At 35.1% G+C, this 20,944-nt stretch overlaps 1 protein-coding gene and 1 long non-coding RNA gene across 3 annotated transcripts in view; one reads left to right on the top strand and one right to left on the bottom strand.

Annotated features, from left to right (window-relative positions):
• Nucleotides 1-19,626, top strand: part of LOC127938140 (transmembrane protein 121-like) — a 37,506-nt gene extending 17,880 nt beyond the window's left edge. Inside the window, exons 1-2 of one of the 2 annotated variants that reach the window (XM_052534570.1) lie at nt 11,086-11,232; nt 16,210-19,626. In XM_052534570.1, coding sequence (XP_052390530.1) covers nt 18,007-18,957 — 951 coding nt within the window. In that variant the 5' untranslated portion in view covers nt 11,086-11,232; nt 16,210-18,006 and the 3' untranslated portion in view covers nt 18,958-19,626. Of the gene's footprint in view, nt 1-11,085; nt 11,233-16,209 lie in introns of those variants that run through there. The other variant, XM_052534569.1, reaches the window with a different exon arrangement.
• Nucleotides 2,120-11,242, bottom strand: LOC127938141 (uncharacterized). The gene is made up of 3 exons (XR_008148633.1): nt 11,098-11,242; nt 2,399-2,575; nt 2,120-2,286 (listed from the first exon to the last, which is right to left on the bottom strand). It is a non-coding gene; the product is annotated as an uncharacterized LOC127938141 (long non-coding RNA).
• Nucleotides 19,627-20,944: the final 1,318 nt, after the last annotated feature.

Genomic DNA, 20,944 nt, shown 5'->3' with positions numbered 1-20,944 from the left:
AAACACATCAAAAAAAACTGTGAGAGAGGAGCGACTGAGAATTTGAAGCAAATTGATCGATTTCAAGTGTAGTTCAGTGCAATATTTTGTGGAATATTATTCATTACAGTGAGTGAACAGATTTTGAGAGTTTGTTGTTTTTCAAATTGCAAAGGAAAAATGCCAAAAAAAAAAAAAAAAAACTTCAACACAGTACACGACATGACTAAAAGAGCTCATGTACCAGAGGGTTTTGTGATATCACATCCACATTAAAAATGAATAAAAACAAAGCATTACAATATTTTACGGATGGGGAAACATTGATATGAGTTTTGGATGAAAGTTTAAAGTCCTAACACCACCAAAACTCTTTAGAAACTGAACAGCAAACAACTTTTCATCGAAAAAAGTGATTCTTCTTGATCTCTGTGGGTTTGTTGCGAGCACGCTGCTCTGGCTCTGTTTTTAATGTTTTAATGTCAGTCTTGTGCTTGAAGTTAAATCCTCTGTGTAGTGATGAAGCTGTCTCATGAGAATGTGCTGGAAGGAAAGGAAAACTTCTCTCTATCTCTGATGGTTTAATACAGAAAGACCCAACTATCTCAGAGGAGGAATCAGAAAGACGCTCCATCTGTGATTGTACAAACACTTAAAATCATCATCACAAACATTACAATCTGCTCCAGAAGCACATATCCTCAAATTCATATGTTGATTTAAAAAAGACTAAGAAAACAAAAACACACACACACACTCGCTCTTTAATATTATCAAATTAAAATTCAAAAGGGCACATTATTCCCAAAAATATGATCGTCATAAACTGCCAAAATATCCATCTATATTAATTATGTATATTAAACTCTTGAATTTACTGACTTATTAACTTTACCCTTATGAACAAAATGTAATAAATATATTACTTTAATACTTACATTAAATGTAATATAAATAAATATATTAACCTGCTAAATTATTTAATGTGTATTTATACATATAAATATAAAAAAAAACAAATCTATAAAATTCTAATTAATTAGCTGATTTATTTGCTCATTTGTTGAATAAAAATGTAAAAAATAAAAATCATTAGTTTAATAATGTATAATAACTAATATACATACTGCACACACCATAAATTTTATAATACATAATTATTAAAATAATTAAAATCCATTTAATTGCCTCTTTTATGAATAAAAGTTAATTATATTCCTCTAATAATATATTCACCATTTAATTTAATATACATTTTAGAAGTCTAGTTTTCACCATTCAATTCACTCTTGTTGTCACATTTGCTCTCAGAATACAGTTTTACTAGTAAATACATCTCATAAGAATAACTCTACTTCATGTTGACATGTTGAAGGTGTCGGTCTATAAAATCATCTTTCAGTTCCATGCTGTTTTCTCCTCTCGTCTAGAGCTTTTCAGCAGCACTCATTCACCTCATTATGCCTTTGATTTGTGAAGAGAAGGAGAATCTGCATTCACTGAATGCATGTCAGCTGTCACAGATTCAGCAGCAGGCGAAAGCTCGTGTCTTTTGACAGGCAGAGATGTGCGCTGATCAGGAAAGGGGCTTTGCACGCACAAATGCAAATGAGCGGGTAATTAATGACTGACGCCTTGGATAATTATCGAAAACAAAGACGGCGTGCGAGCCATTTAATGAAGCTGCAGAACAGTGACTGCATGAAGAGTCAAACTCGCACGTTAATAGAAAGATTCTTTAAAAAAAAAAAAAAAAAAAAAAAAAAAAAAAAACACACACAAAGGAAATGATATTTATATATAAAAAAAAAAAAAACTTACTTTAGGACCTTTAATATATGACCACATTTTTATTATAATTATTATTATTATTATTATATAGGTATATAAACATTAAATTATTGAATTATATTTTTATAATATTGTATGAAATTGTGTGTGTAGTTATATATACACACAATTTTTACATTAATTTTTTTTAATGCACAAAATGTTGTGTGTGAGAATTTATCCCTTATTCAATTTTTTTTTATCAATATTTGCATGTTTATTCATGATGACTTTATATTGCCTTTTGCGGATTTAAATATTAAAATGATACAATAAAAAGTACAAATCTTCAGAGGTAGTTCCAGGTTATTCAGTCTTCTTCACTGTCGCCCGTCACCCGTCAAACTCAAATAAATGCACATTTAATCTCTCACCCCGTTCGTCCTTGAGTTCCTTCTAAAGCCACAGTAATTCGGGCTGAAGAGAGACAGCTGCGTCTCCTCCTCCAGGCTCGGTGCTTCTCTTGTGAGGAGACGGCTGTTCACCGTCCCAAACAAGATGATTTGTTTGTAGAGTTATATTATGACTATCACTAAAGCTTTAATGAACAGTTCAGCCAATAATGAAAATTTGCTAAAAATGTACTCACCCTCCGGCCATCCAAGAAGTAGATGAGTTTGTTTCTTCATGGGGACAGATTTGGAGAAATGTAGCATTGCATCACCAATAGATGCTCTGCAGTGAATGGGTGCCGTCAGAATGGGAGTCCCAACAGCTGATAAAAACATCACAATAATACACAGCACTCCAGTCCATCAGTTAACATCTTGTAAAGGGAAAAGATGTGCATTTGTTAGAAAACTATACAATCATTTTAAATTTAAAACCGTTGCTCCCAGCTAAAATATGAATCCTCTATTCATAATATTGGTTTTCTCAGTGAAAAAAAAAAAAAAGTAATCTTGTCTGATTCAGGAGAAATATGCTCTGATCAAGCATCGTTTACAAGTGAAAACAGTCCAAAAATGTTTTGATGTGAAAGAGAGCAGGAGATTTCACTGGAGGAAGTGTTATCTTGGATTATGGACTGGTATTTTGACCAGAAGTGACAATTTTAGTTTCACGAAAACTTTAATGATGGATTTGTTTCTTATAAAACACAGTTTATGGCATCATCAGACATTAACTGATGGACTGGAGTGCTGTGGATTATTGTGATGTTTTTATCAGCTGTTTGGACTCTCATTCTGACGGCACCCATTCACTGCAGAGCATCCATTGCTGAGCAAACGATGCAATGCTAAATTTTTCATTTTGGCTGAATAACTTTAATATTACTGTAGAATCAAAGTCTTGAGTTGCCTAATGAACTTCTCAGTCTTAATTGCACTTTGCCTTTTCAGCTGTTGGCAGATCTTTTCACCAGCCTAGTTTCATCCAAAGACACTTCTGGCAAACTGTCCACAGCTTACACTGCCCTCCGTTTGACCCCTGTCCACAGTAGTAAAAGACGCAGATGCACACACACACACACACAGTAATTGTCTATAATCAATTGACCAGGTCTTGATATGCAGACAGAACCGAGCTGATTGACAGAACGAAAGTCGTTCTAAATTCTGAGCCAGAAAAGCATCTAGTGTGACTTTTCATCTTAAAGTTTGCAAAACAAACTTGTATTTAAAATCTCAAATTGTTTTCATTTGAGTGATTTTACCAGCTAACATTGATATGCAATTAAATAAATAATTTACAATGTCATGCATTTAATTCAGTTCAAATATGTTTTCAGCAGATTTTCACTATAGCGTTCACTTGTAGTCTCAAATGGTTACGTATTAATGTCAATTATATTGCATCATCTTCTTTTCCAGCCTGAAGACATGATTGTACTTCAGTCTGTATTGGTTTAGATCAGCGATGACCTTGAAGCGTTGCATTCTGCTTCTAGTCGAAGTAATGACACGTTTGCTCATTTGATGTTAATAAATGTGTAAATCTGTGATTTGTAACGCTGCGGTGTGAGACTCGTTGCTGTCATCGGCACAGCGTGAGCCTCAGTGCGGATTAAACATTCAACTTTGATCTGATTCGATTAGCTGGAGCGGTTATGACGTCTGCAGAAAAGCTGCTCCTGTGGAACTCTAAAATACATTGACGTCTGCCGTTATTTCCAGAGGCATTCCTCATGCATAAAACTCGGAATAGCTGTCATCTTAAAAACACACGTGAATGAGCTACGAAAGCAAATGTGCGTCAGATTCTACGCCAGTTAGCAACATTTTACGTGCACCGCCTTCCTAAATACCTTAAGGAACCTTTTGCACAATTTTCATATGTACTATAAACCACATGATTTTTTTTTTCCTTCACAAATTAATACTTTTATTGAGGAAGGATGCATTTAATCGATCAAAAGTGACAGTAGCGACATTTATAATGTTACAAAAGATTTCTATTTAAAAAAGTTATTTGGATGCCATGGAATTAAAAAAAAAAAAAAATGACTTTTTTTACGTCTAAATTATTTTTTTTACCACAGAAAAACTCAAATTAAATGGGTCATTGCAACTTGACTTTTAATTTGACAAATACTGATTTTTTTAAATAAATCAATACTTCTAATCAGCAAGCATACATGAAATTTATCAAAAGTGACATTGGAAAAATTATATTTTAAAATATATTCACATAGAAATCTGCTATTTTAAATTGAAATACTATTTTACAATATTACTGTTTTTTCAATCAAATAAATGTAGGCTTGGTGAGCAAAATAGACTTTCAAAAACATTTTAAAATATTTTGAAAAACATTTTAACAGTTAACATCCAAATAAAATCTAAAATAACCGTTCAGGATCAATCTATTCCTCAGAACACCTCCAGAGTTGGGAGGTTTTAAAACTGCTCAACAGCCAGTGAAAAGGGTGTCCGAGAAACATCAGGTCCCAAATCTGACGGTTCTGTCAGGAATTGAATGCTTTGATATTGTCTCCAGTTTGGTTGAGTTAATCTGTGAGCGCTGAAGGTGAAATGATTGCTATAATCACAATTCCATGCATTGATTGAGGCTCTGGAGAGCGAGAGAGAGAGAGAGAGAGTGATTATCTGAGCCGATGTGTTTGGTGAATACAGAGCAGATACTTCCATCACTTTATTCAGCACAGAGATTAACCAGACTGATAGAAAGATCAAGGGGTTGGTCTTCTCTGCTCTGATCTCAATTGCTTTTACGTTCGTTTTAATCTGTCGTTGTTTATTTTTGTTTACCAAGTCACTAGTTCAGATCAATAACTCTATTATGAGCAGTAGTCTCAAACTAGAATGAGAAACTCATCTCACACTGTTTGAGCTACTATTTTCACTCTAGAAACTGCTAACAAATTTCATAATTATAAAAAATACGGGATATGGGAGTTTGTTTCTGTTACAACATAAAGTTGCAATTCTGATGCAATGACATTTTTTAAGCAAGCTTTGTGCTATTATAAATCACACAACACAAGCTCGTTCCAGAGGAAACTACTGTACAGAAGAGCAAATTATTGCCTAATTGTCTAGACGAGAAGCATTAACTAAAATGCAAAGTAAACATATTAAACTGGCTGATTTTTATTAATGAGCTGCTTAAAACAATGTTTATTCAGTGTTTACTAAGGCTAGAATCCCTGTTACTGTTGAGCAACCATTTAGAAACATCCAGAACATCAATTAATCTACATGTAGAAATACACTAATAACAAATCAGAGCAACAGAGCAAGCACATAGTAATACACAGACTAACATGCCTACACATATTAGAATGAACTAAAACTGAAAATTAAAACCATTTATTAAAAAGATTTTTTTTTTAAAAAAAAAGCATTATCAGTGCTTGAAATGCTTTACATGTTCACTGAAATTATAGAAAAAAAAAAGTTAAATATCTGCTACAGCATTTCTTATTTCATAAAATAAAAGTAAAATACAAATTAATAAAATTGATTTAAATAAATTATTTTTTCTTCCATTTCACATTATTCAGTCAAACTAAAAAAAAAAAAAAAAAAAAAAAAACTAAAACTTGAACTAAATATTAAAATGATAATTGAAAATATAAAAACTGATGCAAAATATGAATAAAAAAAAACATTGACATATTTTGCACCTCAAGAATCTCTAAAATTTTTAAAGGTATAAAAATACATAAAAATATAAAAGTTACCATTAACTACAATAAATATCCAGGGTAAACTGAACTAAATACTAAGTACTCAAAGTGACATCTAAAAGTTTACATCACAATAAAATGTCCTATGAAAATTGCATCTCTTGAAAGTTTCAGATTTCCCAGTAGACACAGTTTTGGCAGGTTCCTCTTGTTCTCTTTTATGACTAATGCATTTGCTCATTTCCTTTTTAAAGGATTTGTTATTTAGGCTTGACAACATATCCATAAAACCAGAATTCATCTCGTTTTTGAGCTATATCCAAAAACAGAACACACTTTGCATGCTTTATTTTTCTAACTGATCTGATTCATAATCTAACCTTAATATCAATCTCATTAAATATATTCAAAGCACATAAAGCCTATAAAAATCCAAACTTAAGGGCTAAGTTTTATTAAACTGTCAGACAATGTTAACAAACTCATGACAAACGATTCCAGTTATTGTTGTGTTGACTTGGCAGGCTGAGGTGTTTTCAGCAGATGAACAGACTATTATTTATGTCTTTTTTCTCTGGTTTGGCAACAGAATATGTAGGTATATTATTTGAGATGCAGATTTAAAACAATAAATACAAATAAAAGAAGCTTGAACATATATAAGTTATATGAATGACTAACTTTTAGCTTATGACACTTTCTAACAGAGAAGCAGAATAAAGTGGATGTTCATTAATTAACTGCTAATCGAAGATATGATGTTTGTGAATGTTTGATGTTCTTCTGCCTGTAACTCTCTGAGCTCTCTCTCACACAACTTGTTTTTCTCAGTAGCCTTGAGTGACAGGAGGGAGCAATCACTCTTATTTTCTTCACTTTGAGGATGAATTATTCATACATACAAGCTTTGATCCCTTTTATCCTTCTTTGTGCATAAAGAACACATTCGGATTGACATTTTAAAAGAAATGATGTGTACAACAAATAAAAGGGAGAATGACATTTCTGTGAAATTAAATCACACAAGATACGTGCTTCCTGAAAACGGAAGTTTCACATGAATGATTGACCGTACATTTATCAGACCTGAAACATGCAGTGAAATGTGATTGGTTGCTTCACATGCCAGTCACAGTCCCTTCCAGTATAAGTGGGCGGGGCTTGATCAGAAAAAACTTCAAATTGAACTTTAATTTGATTAGCAAATGAAAAACTGTCATTTTAAACATACATTGTACTACACAATAAAAACTAAAGCCTCTGCTTTAGTTTTTATTGTGGCATGTCTCATGTTTCGGTCCTTCATTTGTAAATAATTTTGGATAAAAGCAGCCGCTAAATGAATAAATGTAAACGTTCATCCATTTAGCATTCTGATTTGGCTTCATGTTAATAAATATTTGATTAAGCACTCATATCTTTCTTTTGCCTTTAGTCTTTTAGCATAAGTATTTCGGTTATTAAATTATGATAAAACCCCAAACTCTTCCATAATGGGCAAAGAGATGCAGTACAATTGCTTTAAAGGAAAAGTAAGTGGTGTTTGTTATTGGAAAAGCCATACCCAAATTCCCTCAAAAGTAATTTTGATTACTTTATTGAACAATGGAAATGCTTATTTACATAGTTTTAGTTGCAATAAAAAAAAAATAGAAAAAAAGATATCCAGCTCAGCTTCCCAAATGAGTTTGTGGTAAAAACGGTCTTGCCCTCCCAGAACTCATAGAGACTAAACTGCTTTCCCTGGAAAAAAAAATTCCCTGCATCCAAATGTTCATGTTATCCATCCTAAATATTATGTGAGATTAAAGTAAGTGTGTCCCAAAGGATTGCATGTTGAAAAGAGTATGCCATAATAATAATAATATATTACCCTCAATCCAATGCACTGTAAGAACTACAAATCACGAATAAAAAAAACATTAAAAAAACTACAAACATGGCGGATGAGCATGACCAACAGTTAAGTAGAAAGGTTTAAATAAAGGGCTTTTGAGTTACTAATCATCAACAGTTAACCTGTTAAAATAAATATATATATATATATATTTTTTTTTTTTTTTTTTTTTTTTAGGTTATCTGTGTTAGGATATTTCACCTACAACAACGTGAACTTTTATAAATATCCATTTGGCTATTAATGTTTAAATGCATCATTATGCAAAAAATATGAGCAGAGTTCTCTGCATAAAGACCCACGGCTGGCAAATCAACGTGCTACTTCATTTCTCTCCAAAATGGTAGGAAATTAAACTAAATTAAATGTGCAGGATGTTAACTGTGACAAGATGATTGACAGGCCAGTTTACAGTGACAGGATGTGTGTAATTATGCGACACAGCGGCCCGTTAAAGATGCAATTATATGACGTTATAGTTACATGTCCCAGAGCTTGCCTACTCTCAAAAGTATGTACTTTTTCTTCACCAAAAGAGTACATATGTTAAGGGCGTAGTATAAGTAGGCTCTTTTTTAATACATAATAAACTACGGCACCAGACAAAAAGCAAGAATAAATGCTAGCATGTTATCTTGTGTTCGGATGCCTAATGTTTGGAAACGCTGTTGTGTGAGACAGATATTGGTGGTGGTTATACCAAATTATTTTGATAAAAGACTTATTAAAATAATATTTGAGATGGTGTGCAATGAGATCAGTTTGCTGGTTAGTTGAGTAATCCAAACAAGTGTCACATTTTTTGTTTTTGATGGAAATCAAGGAGTTGATTCAGTAAATGTTTTTTCATCATGGTTTATGCACGCCTTCTTAAATACATTATAAAAAAAAAAAAAAAAAAAAAAAAAAAAAAAAAAAAAAAAAAGTACGTACATTTTAGCATTTCCATCCAGATTTTTGTATGTGATCTCCCAAAATGTGCATGAAAATAGATGGAAACATAGGTAATGAGGCTGTGAAAGAAACTAGATAGTAGATGCTGTTTAATGCCCCTGACAACCTCTGCGGTCCCATTCAGCCACTTGTTAGCAACCGCCTTTTTAAGACAAGTAAAGACCCAGTGTTTACAGAGCGAGCATGCACAGTCAACCTTTCCAACGTGACGGTGTAATGCATGAAGTCGAGGTGGTGCAAGATGAGCATTTGTGGTTAAAAGTATATAAATCTTTATTTTTTTTAAAGAAAATGACAGATTGTTGGACTAGATAAGACCCGTATTCCTCGCCTGCGATCATGTAGAGCCCTCTGAAGCTGCATAACAGCTGCAATTTGGACCTTTTGCCCATTGGCCACCATTGAAAAATCCTGGAATGTTTTCCACAAAAACCTTACATTTTCTTGCGACTGAAGACAGAAAGACATAAACATCTTAGATGACATGGGGACAAGTACATTTTCAAGAATTGTTTCATCATTCATGAAATGGTCACGTTTTTCCATTTGAATATCAAATGTTTCGGGATGAGTTACATGCCAAAAGTGTGTTATAATGTAGGTTTAATCAACAGGCAACAGTGATCATCGTCTTTACAACAACCCTAAACTAGTCTGGGCAAATTATTTGAAATGACTTCAGGTTAGTGTTGAGAAGTGATTTCACATGATTTTAATAAGAGCTCAGTATGGATGACCAACGTTCAATTTCATCGTCTACTTTCCTTAAAGTGACAGAATAAGATTATAAGCCATGAATAAATTACCCAGAACTAAATGAGAGTGCCCTAGTGTGCCAACATTTTCATGACCTTGCTAATGCCTTTGAATTAATATACATTTTAAATGCCTGGGGAATAAAACAACCGGCCCTCGGGTCAACAGCTGGCACAGTTAGCTTAAGAAAAATCACAAGTTGCATATTTAGCTGAGTGCCAAAAGACACCTAGCACTAAACGGAAAGCTTGGACTTCCTCATGGGCTACAGAGAATAGTAAAATATTTAACATTTCAGAAATGTCTTTTCACTTTATGCTGTTAAACGGTTCATATTAGTGCGTTTGCTTTTCATAACGGCTTGTAAAACAGACATCAGCATGTCATGCAGACCGTGTTCAGTCAACATGAGAAAGATGTTACAATTATAAAGCCATGTCAGGGGACATCTGTTATGCCAACAGAAGTGCAAGCATGGCATCTGTAAGCCATGTTCACGTAATTCAGACAGCATCGTGTACTTCCTTGTCAAACCCTTTACATACTGTACACTGCTGAGACACAGACGCTGTAGACTTCATTATCAGTGTTGTACTGTATACGGTGGCGGCGACTGCAGTGATGTCTAAACGTTGGCATCAATGTCAGATGATTCACTAAGCTGGATTTCCTTAAACTTCACTGGCTGCTAGATGCCTTATTATGGATGTAAAGTAAAATCTGGTTCACATTGCAGTTTATTCTGGCCAAAAATGGCCATTTATAAAGCAAAAACTGTCTACAGCGGTCTAAGACTACTAAACACTCAAAGTGGACTATGCAGTAATAGGTGATAGCTTTGAGCTTTTATAAACACTAATGCATACATAATATTTTTTTCTTATAACTAAACAAGTTAACATAATAAAACGAAAATCACATGAATGCTGAAATGCTAGCTTGAGTTCTTAGGCATAGTTTTTTTTATATGTTTTATTATGTAAAGCTATTAACTTTACAATACAGATGTTGATGAACATTATGGTTTCTTGTTATACATATAAAACTGAACAACAACATGTTTTTTTTCTCAGTGTATGCCATACTCAATATAAAGTTAACTTACTGCTGCAAGTTTTTGCACACGTATTTTTAAAGTTAAATTTAATTATGGAATTAAGTAAATTCTATTAACCAAGTAATGTAAAATTAGCAAAGGAAATATGTAAAATGTAATGTCAAGCGTTTTTCTTCTTAGCTATGCTTAAGCAGTGAGTTTAACCCATATAAATACTTACAATACATATTCACTCCCATTAAACTAAAAAGTTAGCATTAAATATTTGTGATTTCCATTTTAGACAAATGTTATATGAAAGTAGGACAATGCACACTCTTAAACCATGTATTTACAAACAACCAATTCAGTGTATCCCCCACATCAGAACACATATCAAAATTAAATCACTAAATAAGTCAAACTGCACTAATATTGACCAACCACTACTTTAACAATACACTCCTCCTGCCCGCACCTCAACGCCTCATCAGCGTGCGACAATCTACAAGTGACACTCGCAACAAAGTCTGATTAACGTGGCAATCTTACCGGCTGTCTGTTCGGTCTTTTGAGTTGGTACCAGATGGCACAGTTTCAGAAAAGTTTGATGAAATTGCCGCTTTTTCTTCTCGCGCTGTACTGGCGTTGTTGCAGGTTCTACTCTTTCTACTCTAGTGCACACAGGTGAGTGATAATTAGTTCCACCTGATCGCTGACGAGAAGGGGCGTTCGCGCGACATGTAGGCCTAATGTGGCCAGTTTGATGAGTAATTTTAGAGCCGGGACTTTAACGCGTTAATTGAGATTAATTAATTACACAAAAAATAACGCGTTAACTAAGATTAATTAATTACAGAAAAAAAAATCCCGAATTTTTAATAACTTATTTTTGCACCGCGGAACGTTTCTCACTGGATGAGTTTCGGCGGACCGATTATACTGGAGCACCAACTAGCGTTCGCATATCACCGCAGCAGCACATCGAGCCTCAAGGATCACCTCAACGCAAAACATATAGCAGCTAGCGTGGACTTTACACTTTATGTTGAACTATGTATTATTTTGTTGGTGCAACAGTTTATGTTGAACTCTTTAATGTTTTGGCCAAGGTTATTGAGAGTTGGACTTAGTATGTTATGGCCTCTGAAGCAACAGAGAGATGTTTTCTAATAGTCAGTGTTTCCAATGATCTGAATGTAATTGACAGTATTGTGTTTTACTTAAAAAACACTTTACAGAAGGTTCCAGCACCTATAAGCTACCTGCATTTCTGAAATGTACTATTTCTAAATTGTTTCTAAATATGCTATTGCTATACTTGATGGCAAAAATTGCACTGCTCTGGCTAGACTTTGTTGAACAAAAATAAACAATATTTTGTTGCTTAAGCTTATGTATTCAGTCATTATTCAATGGTACTATAAATCCATGTGAAAAAAAAAATACTTCTCACTGTTCTCAGATCAAATATTTATATGCGATTAAAATGCGATTAATTTCGATTAATTAATTACAAAGCCTCTAATTAATTAGATTAATTTTTTTAATCGAGTCCAGGCCCTAGTAATTTTTATTAAAAAGTGTGTTCCTGTGGCTCAGTTTTGCATTTGCAGTGTAAAATGTTATGGGTTTAATTCCCAGGCAGCACACATACTGGTAAAAAGTGTATAGCTTTAATGCACTGTAAGTTGCTTTGAATAAAAGCATCTGCTAAATGCATTCTCTACTCAATTATTTCAAGTTTACAATTTGACTATTGACATGCATTGTGAGTTAGAAAGTAAAAATGTAGAAAATGTAAAATGTATTAATTACTACAGACATTAAATAAACAAATTTAAAAATCCTACCATGGTGCGCGTTTGCGTGACGTCATGAGAACTAGCGCTTGTAAACAAACGGTGAGCTCTGAATTAGCTACTATTACAGATAATTCATACTAGCTAGAGAAATACAATAAAAACTTTTGGAAAATATAAAATAGCAATTCTTAGGAAAAAGTCAGATAAATCTATCAAGTGTGGAAGCAAGCTTTCATAAAAAATAGCATATGCTAAGTAGCCTAAAAATCACAGCAGCAGTAACACAACAATACATAATTTATGTATAGCGCTGTACATTGTTGGGATCAGTGTATTATTATGGTTTCAAACATCTGATTTCCTCAGAAATTCCCCACACTTTGTACAGTACGTGATAAAAATATAACCAAAGGCTTATGTGGCTCTTTCAGTCTTTTTATGCTTTTACTTTCAGTCTAAATTTTAGCATGACTTCTTTAAGAATGTGTAGCGAAGTCAATGGAATTTAATTGTGAACTACATAATTGCATGGCTTATTTTTCATGTTTTCACTTAAAAAGCAATAAAACCATGAGAGTTTCTCTCACCAGAATGTATTTTGCACTGGTGGGGTCCATGTATTTTCCTGAACTAACCCAGCATTTCTGGTCAGCCCTGTTATCACTTATATTCAGTTCTGCTCATGAATATCTTGTTTACTTGATACCAAGTGTCTCCAATAAAACTCCTGGATATCTTCCAAATGTCTGATGCTGTGAACCCTGCAAACCTTGAAGCAAGATCTTCCTCAGAAGCTTGTACACATGATTCTGCTTACTGACGGACAGATAAAAACCTGTGCAGTGCATTCGCAAATTAGTTGGAAATTTTTACTTTTAGTCTCTGTGACCAACAGATTTGGCAGTTAATACGATTTTTAGTCATTTAGCAGGACTTGATAAAGAAAAGGACGACTGACAAAGTCTTTATGAATATCGTAGAACCTTTCATTATGCATTAGGATCTTAAAAGAGGAAGCATTTCATAATTCATTGTTTTAATTCAGGCAATGATAAAGACATGGGATTTTGTCACTGTCTGAGAACGGCTGTGCTCGGTACAATCTTGTCTTCACTGTGAGGGAAGCTACATTGAAGGGACATTAAGATTTCACACAGCCAAGTTTGAACTGTTGGAACATTTGTCTGCTTTGCTGTTGGTGGGTTTGTTTCATTCATCTGCAAGGACTTTGGCATCAACTTTATCACAGATGAATTAACTGCACTGATGTGTCTGCGCTTGTGTGTATATTTGTGAATACTGAGGACCCCCTTGTGAACGAGATGATTCATCTCAAGGGGCTTATCCGCTTAATAAATGTACATTAGATGTTTCTCTTAAAAATCCATTGGTGAAATAAGACTAAAAATAGTTTTTATACAGTGAATGTACACAAATATAAAACAAATATGGATAGATGCATGTTTTTTTATGAGAAATGTTTATATTGAGATTTCTTACATTTGATTGCAGGATTTGGTTTATCTGGTGCAACATCTTCAACAATTTGAAATGTTGTATATTTCTCTCCAAAAAAAATTCTATTTTTTATTTTGCATGAACAAAATAAAGCCTGATTTAGCACCATTTTTTTCCAATTGTGATTAAGTGCATTAAATACATTAACCCTTGTGTAACAAAAGGTATAACAACTTTTAATTTTTTTGTGCATTTTCATAAAAAAAAAAAAAAAAAAAAAACTTGAGGTGTGTACGTTCAGATCAACGAGGCCTACAATCAATCACTTCCAAAAATAAATACAAAACCAGTGTGAATGGAAAGAAAACAAGTTAAACAAAAAATATTGAATGTAAGATTTGTTGATACTATAGCACAATGACAGATTTACAAGGAATTTTTAAAATCTGGTCAGATTTTCAGCACAACACAAAGGCTGAAGTACTTGTTCCTGTAATATAAAAATAACATGATTTAAATGTAAATTTGTAAATGAAACATTTTACTGTAAAATTTAACATTTATACATCAGTATTTGCTAGACTGAGCAGTATATGCATGCACAGTATGCATACTAATGTTGCATGTAATTGATCAGGGAAAAATAGAGATCAAATGTACAGATAGAGAAAAAGTACAACACTTTCAATGTTTTCTGATTCCACTGGCATAATCAGAGTGCAGTATCTACAGACTCTGTGCATGTAGATCGCAAATGCATTATTCTGCAGACTATTACTCTGATTTAAATCTGCCCCCGTTCTGAGCTGACGAGCATAGAAATGAGATCTATGTCAGCTATCTGTGTACTCTGCCAAATGCTAATAAGATTGTGTTGGAGATGACAGAGAGCTTAACTCATCTTCTGATGGTCTGCATTATAAAACACTCAAATGACCTGATCTTAGTTCCAGTTAAAATTTGTGGTGTGTCTTCTATTTTTCAGAATGGTGTTTTTATTTGGGATGAGATTGAGCTGTGTTTTGTATCAAGTTTTCATTATTTGTGCTTCATTTTTGTGAAATGTCAGTCCAGCGTGTTGATTGGCCCTCCTGCGACCTTGGCTATCAGACAAACGCCAGCGGCTCGGTGTATGAATATTAAACAGGTCGGTCTAAATAGATCTCAAAAAACACTGTTTCACATTCTCTCAGCTTGAATTATTAATGATGGAAGTTTATTGACCTGCATAAATCCATCAAACACATGATTAGAAATGATATAATTCTTGGCAAGACAGGCCATACTTACATTTGCTTTAATATTAGTCTTAAAAATGACATTATCTCAGAGTACATTTGTGTTAATTTGGTGTCTTGTGAATCACTTCAAGAGTGTGTTCCTTAGATATTTCTTTAAACACTAATCAAATCTCTCTTTTTACCTTTTTACCAACTTTCAAGCTCAGTGATCCTGTAGAAAAGAAAATGTGATCCCCTAATAGCTCAATTGTTTCTTCTTGACAGAAATTAGATTAATTTGAGAGGAAATGTAAATTGAGATAAATTTTTTCTTTATTGCTGAAGTCTCCTGGTTCTCAGGAAAAATTACCCAAGTAATATCCGCTGGACTAGTTTCAAACCATGTTTACTTTTGCCAAAATAGATCAGATCAGATCAGACATTTCTCATCAAATTATTCCCAAATCAAATTATCTGAACTGCTCTCCATTTATGTTATGGCTTTATACAGTTACTATATGTCAACTATTACATCTAGTTTCATTTGCATTAAGAAATTATATGAGAAACATCAAAGACAAAGTCAATACTTAAAAGAAACAAAACCGAGAACCCAGTCGTGTCTGGTGATGAAAAGGCAGTTTTAAGTAATAAAATATTCATCTGTATTTAAATAAATATCAAAGATCGAAGACATTTCATGGACATTTCTTAAAAAAAATGACATGCACTTATGACACGTTAAATAAAAGTCCAAATTATAAAGTCAGTATCATTCTCACATCAAAAACTAAAAAAGATAGAAAGAAAAGTATATCCTCAAAGGCCCTTCAAGCATTTTCTCTCTCAGTTCTCACACAATATATATATGATGAAGAAGAAACACATTTTGGACTGCTTGGTCTCCACTCTCCTGCATGTGAAACTCAAATCAATGCTGGAAAATTTCCTTGGTTTATTGCACAGGATTGTACAGTTTTGTGAGCATCCCCTGTGTTTTTAAAAGGTGCAAATGAATTAATGGCTGTGTAACAGTGTATTTTCCCAACGTTGTTATCACATGTCTTTAAATGATGCTGACACAATGGTAGGACAGGATATGCCGTTGGCTCCAAGCAGTGAGCTGTGATTTATTAACCACTCTGTGCTGACAGCTTCTTTTTTTGCCTCTCTCTTTCCAGGTTGTGTCAGAAGAGCAGGCGAGGATGAAACTGAAGCCCTGTAAAAGAGATTCCCCCTGGGGGAGCCATAGACAGATGTGGAGCCCCTGGAGCCACTGACCTTATGTCTAGATGATCTATGGATGGAGACCACCAGCCCTCAAAAACAATCTTCTACTGCTGAGCAATTCCACATTGGTAGATGCAAACAAATGTTACTCTGTTATAGCTGAGTATCTGCAGTCTGGATATTTGGTCCCTATACTCCATTTTCTCAAAGTTACCTTCCTCTTAAAAGAAAAAGGACCTACCATTACCTTACTTAGCCCAAAGAACTTTGACCCACTATCAAGCAAATGCATGCAAAGCTTCCGGGAAAACCCATGCATTCTCACATCACCTTCCAATTGTGTGAGCATGAAAGAGGAAAGTTATGGCATCTCATGGAGAATGCTGAGGTCGGGCAGGCATGCCGTCTAACAGGATCAATACAACCTCTGTGATTAATGGGCAGATTTCGCTTCCATTTAGTGCACTTGGGAGGAATCATCTGCCAAGACCAAGACTGTCTACAATCTCTTCTGTCTTTAAGAGTTGCATTTTCATTGCAAAGTAATCCCTGCTATAGACCTTTTCTGGCTCTTTGTATAATTTTACACTGTTTCTTGTGATTTACAATCAATACAACCCTTGCAAAGCAGTAAGAATTAAACTATCAATTGAAAGCAATTGCCGTTTTGGTAGGATAAGTTATTTTTACTTCTGGGTCAAGTTTACAAAATACTGAAAATTCACAGAACTGGGTTGAAAAGACCCTTCAACCAGTAAAGCTTGACCCTGCTGATTATTAGGCAGATTTCTCATCCATTTAGTGCACTGGGGAACAATCTTTAGCGAGGCCAAGACTCTGAAACAGGTCTGTTTGGTATTCAAGAATTGCAGGTCCATTGGAAAGCAATCCTGCTCTGGACTGTTTTTGCCACTTTTTTATAATTGACTACTGTATATTCAAATTTACAAGCAGTTCATCCCTTGTACAGCAGTGAATCAAACTGTCATTCACTTTTTTACTGTAAAATAATACATTTTTACTTTTTTTCTGGGTCAAGTTAAAAAAATATTGGAAATGCAAATGCCTTCAAAGTTAGCAGAACTTGGTTGAAAAGGCAATTGCTCCAATCAGCGCAGTAAAGCTTTTGACTTTTAATGGATTCATGGGCGGATTACTTTTCCATTTAGTGTGCCAGGGAAGACTTATCTGCCAAGACCAAGACTGTGAAACAAGTTTCTTCGGTTTTCAAGTGTGCCATTTCTATAAAAATAAAAAAAGTGATCCTGCTCTTGACCTTTTTTTTTGGGGGGGGAGTTTGAATCATTTAGCACTGCTTCTTCAGACTTCCAATCAATTTGGAGAAAAATCATTTGCCGACACCAAGATTGCAAAACTAAGTCTCTTTGGTCTTTAAGAGTTGCATTTCCATTGCAAAGTAATGCTGCTCTGGAGCATTTTTGGCACTTTTTTATAATGTAACACCATTTCTTCAGATGTCAAATCAATATGACCCTTGAAAAGCAGTGAATTAAACTGTCAGTTGGGAGCAATAGGCTTTTTGTAGAATATTTTCTTTTCACTTTATTCAAGTTTACATAATATTAGTAATGCAAATGCCTTCAAAGTTCACTGAACTGGGATGTAAAAACAACTGCTCCAACCAGCCCAGTAAGGCTTGACCAGCTACTTCGAAATCCCTTCCAACCCAAGTGCAAAGGAGCGGACAACATTGCTGTGAGTGAGTGTATGCGGTGGTGGCCCTCAGCATGGTGTTGCCACCACCGGACAAGCGGCATGTGGGTCTTACCACCTTTGTCATCATGACCAGCATGGCATTCATGGACGCCTACCTGGTGGAGCAGAATCAGGGGCCACGAAAGATCGGAGTCTGCATCATTGTCCTTGTTGGGGACATCTGCTTTCTTATCGTCCTTCGCTATGTGGCGGTTTGGGTTGGAGCAGAAGTGCGGACAGCTCGACGAGGATATGCCATGATCCTTTGGTTCCTCTATATCTTCGTGTTGGAGATCAAGCTTTACTTTGTCTTCCAGAACTGTAAGGCTGATCGCAAGAGTCTGGAGACTGTTGCCCGTAAGGCTTTGACTTTATTGTTGTCCATTTGTGTGCCAGGCCTCTACCTGGTTCTGGTGGCTCTGGACAGCATGGAATACGTCCGTACCTTTCGGAGGAAGGAGGACATGAGGGGTCGGCTCTTCTGGGTGGCTTTGGACTTGCTGGATCTGCTGGATATGCAGGCAAACCTTTGGGAGCCACAGCGGACAGGTTTGCCCATTTGGGCAGAAGGTTTGATGTTCTTCTACTGCTACATTTTACTTCTGATTCTTCCCTGCGTGTCCCTGAGCGAGATCAGCGTGCAGGGCGACCACGTGTCTCCCCAAAAGATGATGCTTTATCCTCTTCTCAGTCTGGTCACCATCAATATCGTCACCATCCTCATACGTGGTGTCAACATGGTGCTGTTCCAGGACAGCCGGGTTTCCACAATCTTTGTCGGCAAGAATGTGGTGGCTATTGCGACCAAGGTATGCACCTTTCTCGAGTATCGGAAACAGTCGCGAGAATTCCCAAATCGAGAAAACGCAACCGGAATTCCTATGGAAGTCCAGCAGAACTCGGTCGGACACGGACAAGCTCTGCCGAATGTCACGAGCCTCCCACTTGAACCCACTCCAGCACGGGAGATTATGGATACATGACCAAGGAACCAAAATAGAGGATTCTGAGCCAACAAGGACTATTCGAACCACCAGATATGAACGGATGAACTGTTTTGAGGTACTTTGGTCCAGCGTTATGTGGTTTTCCGTCCTCTTCTGGACTGAGGTAAATCAGCCAAATATGAGCTGTGTTGTTTAAAAAAAAACATTCAGTGTTTTATGATTCGTTCACCACAGATTGCAATGAAGGACCAAGTGCTGTTTTCTTTCTATGACTGTGGTGCAAAATACTTTTCCTGTTTGAGAGACCAAACTCTTGTTTCCACATCCATGTTTGGGGGTCTGAATTCATGTTGTCAAGGTGCATCAGATATTTTCCTCTATTACAAGTATTGAATGGGAGAATGGAAAAAGAATGCAATGAATTTATTATTGAGGGAACTAGTTAGGTCAGGTTGATGTTTATGACCAAATGCTGGGGAGTAGTCCTACATGCTTGAAATACGTGTTTGCATTTGTGTCTTACGATGTTTTGACATTTTTTTTTTTAAATGAAAATGAAAGGAAAAAGTAAGAAATTTGTTTCCAGTGACCTTCATGGAATTATTTAGCAAAAGGTGAGTGAATGCACTCCCACTTGGTTGGTATATGTATTATTATTGTTATCATTGTTATTATTATATAATAATTATTATTTATATATATATATATATACAACATGTGTGCTTGTTTTTTTAATTTTTCTTTGAAATTTCAGTTGTATTTAATAAAAAATTTAAGAAAAAAGTTTTTGCTATTTGCAAAGTGTTTTTATGCTAACAGAACTGCTAGCAGGGTTGCCAAGTCTGCGCTAGTATTTTACTACTTTTAAACTGTTGCCACAGGACAGGTTGATTTCCCCCCATGGGATAATAGTTTGACATACTACATAAATTATATTTGACTGAAATGCATTAATTGAAATATTTTATATTCTACCAATGATAAAACTGAGGTAGATGTAAAACATTTTTTAGAGGGAGGGCCATTGGTACTGTGTGGAGCCTTTGAGTTGTGTTTATGATCACTACAATTTAATGGTTTTCAATTTGCATAACGGTGATTGTAAAATATGTATATAAGTTGTCGGAATTGCATATTTTGATAAATAAAATACAGTCATTTTTGGGCTAGTTTTGTTAAGCAGACCTGGCAACCCCTGTGCCGGCCACCGCACACTTTTTCTCCACATGAACAGAGGATCACAGCATTTCCATTTCGGCCTTTGGTTAAATCAGTTCCTCTAATGTTTGAGTAAGCACACCGATTCTGCGGAAGCGGATGGAAGGGTAAATGGCATCTGGGAAAATGAAATAAATTACTTGTGGCCCCCATCAACAGGGACTCACCTTTCTAAAGCCACACAGCATGAAACTGATTCCAAAAACATTGAGGCCTGGACACTGTGGAATTAAACAGCCTTTCCTCTGCACGCAGTGCGAATGTAAAACACCATTTATCATCCACGTCTGATTTATGCAACATATGCAGCTACCTGATGTATTCCATTTCAGCACCATTAATTTATTGCCACCTACATATGGTGGGAGGTCTCCGGTGCTTTTGACTCACTCCGCTGCGTATTGTGCTTTTTGAGAATTTCTCTACTTTAGTGTCCACCCACCATCTGACAGCATGAATATCCCTCTACGGTACAGTGTTTCATATGGTAACATACAATTTTCTTTAACACTATTTAGAAAAACACAACACTGATTGCATGTTTTTCTGAATCGTACCTGAGAGGGATATTCATCAACAGAAGACACATGCATAAAAACTGCACTATTCTGAAAGTCATTCTGCATTTACAAGATAAAATGACTGTAAATATTGTTTCAAGGGGTCAAGATGTGCAACACAGAAAACTTAAAGGTCAAATGGTGTAAATACTTTGATGCACATTTGTGCCAAACTTACATTTTTTTGTTTGCTGCATCTTTGAAGTTAAACAGAAAAATAGTTTTACTAAAAAATAATGGTCAAA

The sequence above is a fragment of the Carassius gibelio genome, chromosome A20, assembly GCF_023724105.1.
Source record: "Carassius gibelio isolate Cgi1373 ecotype wild population from Czech Republic chromosome A20, carGib1.2-hapl.c, whole genome shotgun sequence".
Classification (NCBI taxonomy): Eukaryota; Metazoa; Chordata; class Actinopteri; order Cypriniformes; family Cyprinidae; genus Carassius; species Carassius gibelio.
The sequence above is the reverse complement of the archived record's forward strand: the minus strand, read 5'-3'. Positions and strand labels throughout refer to the sequence as shown.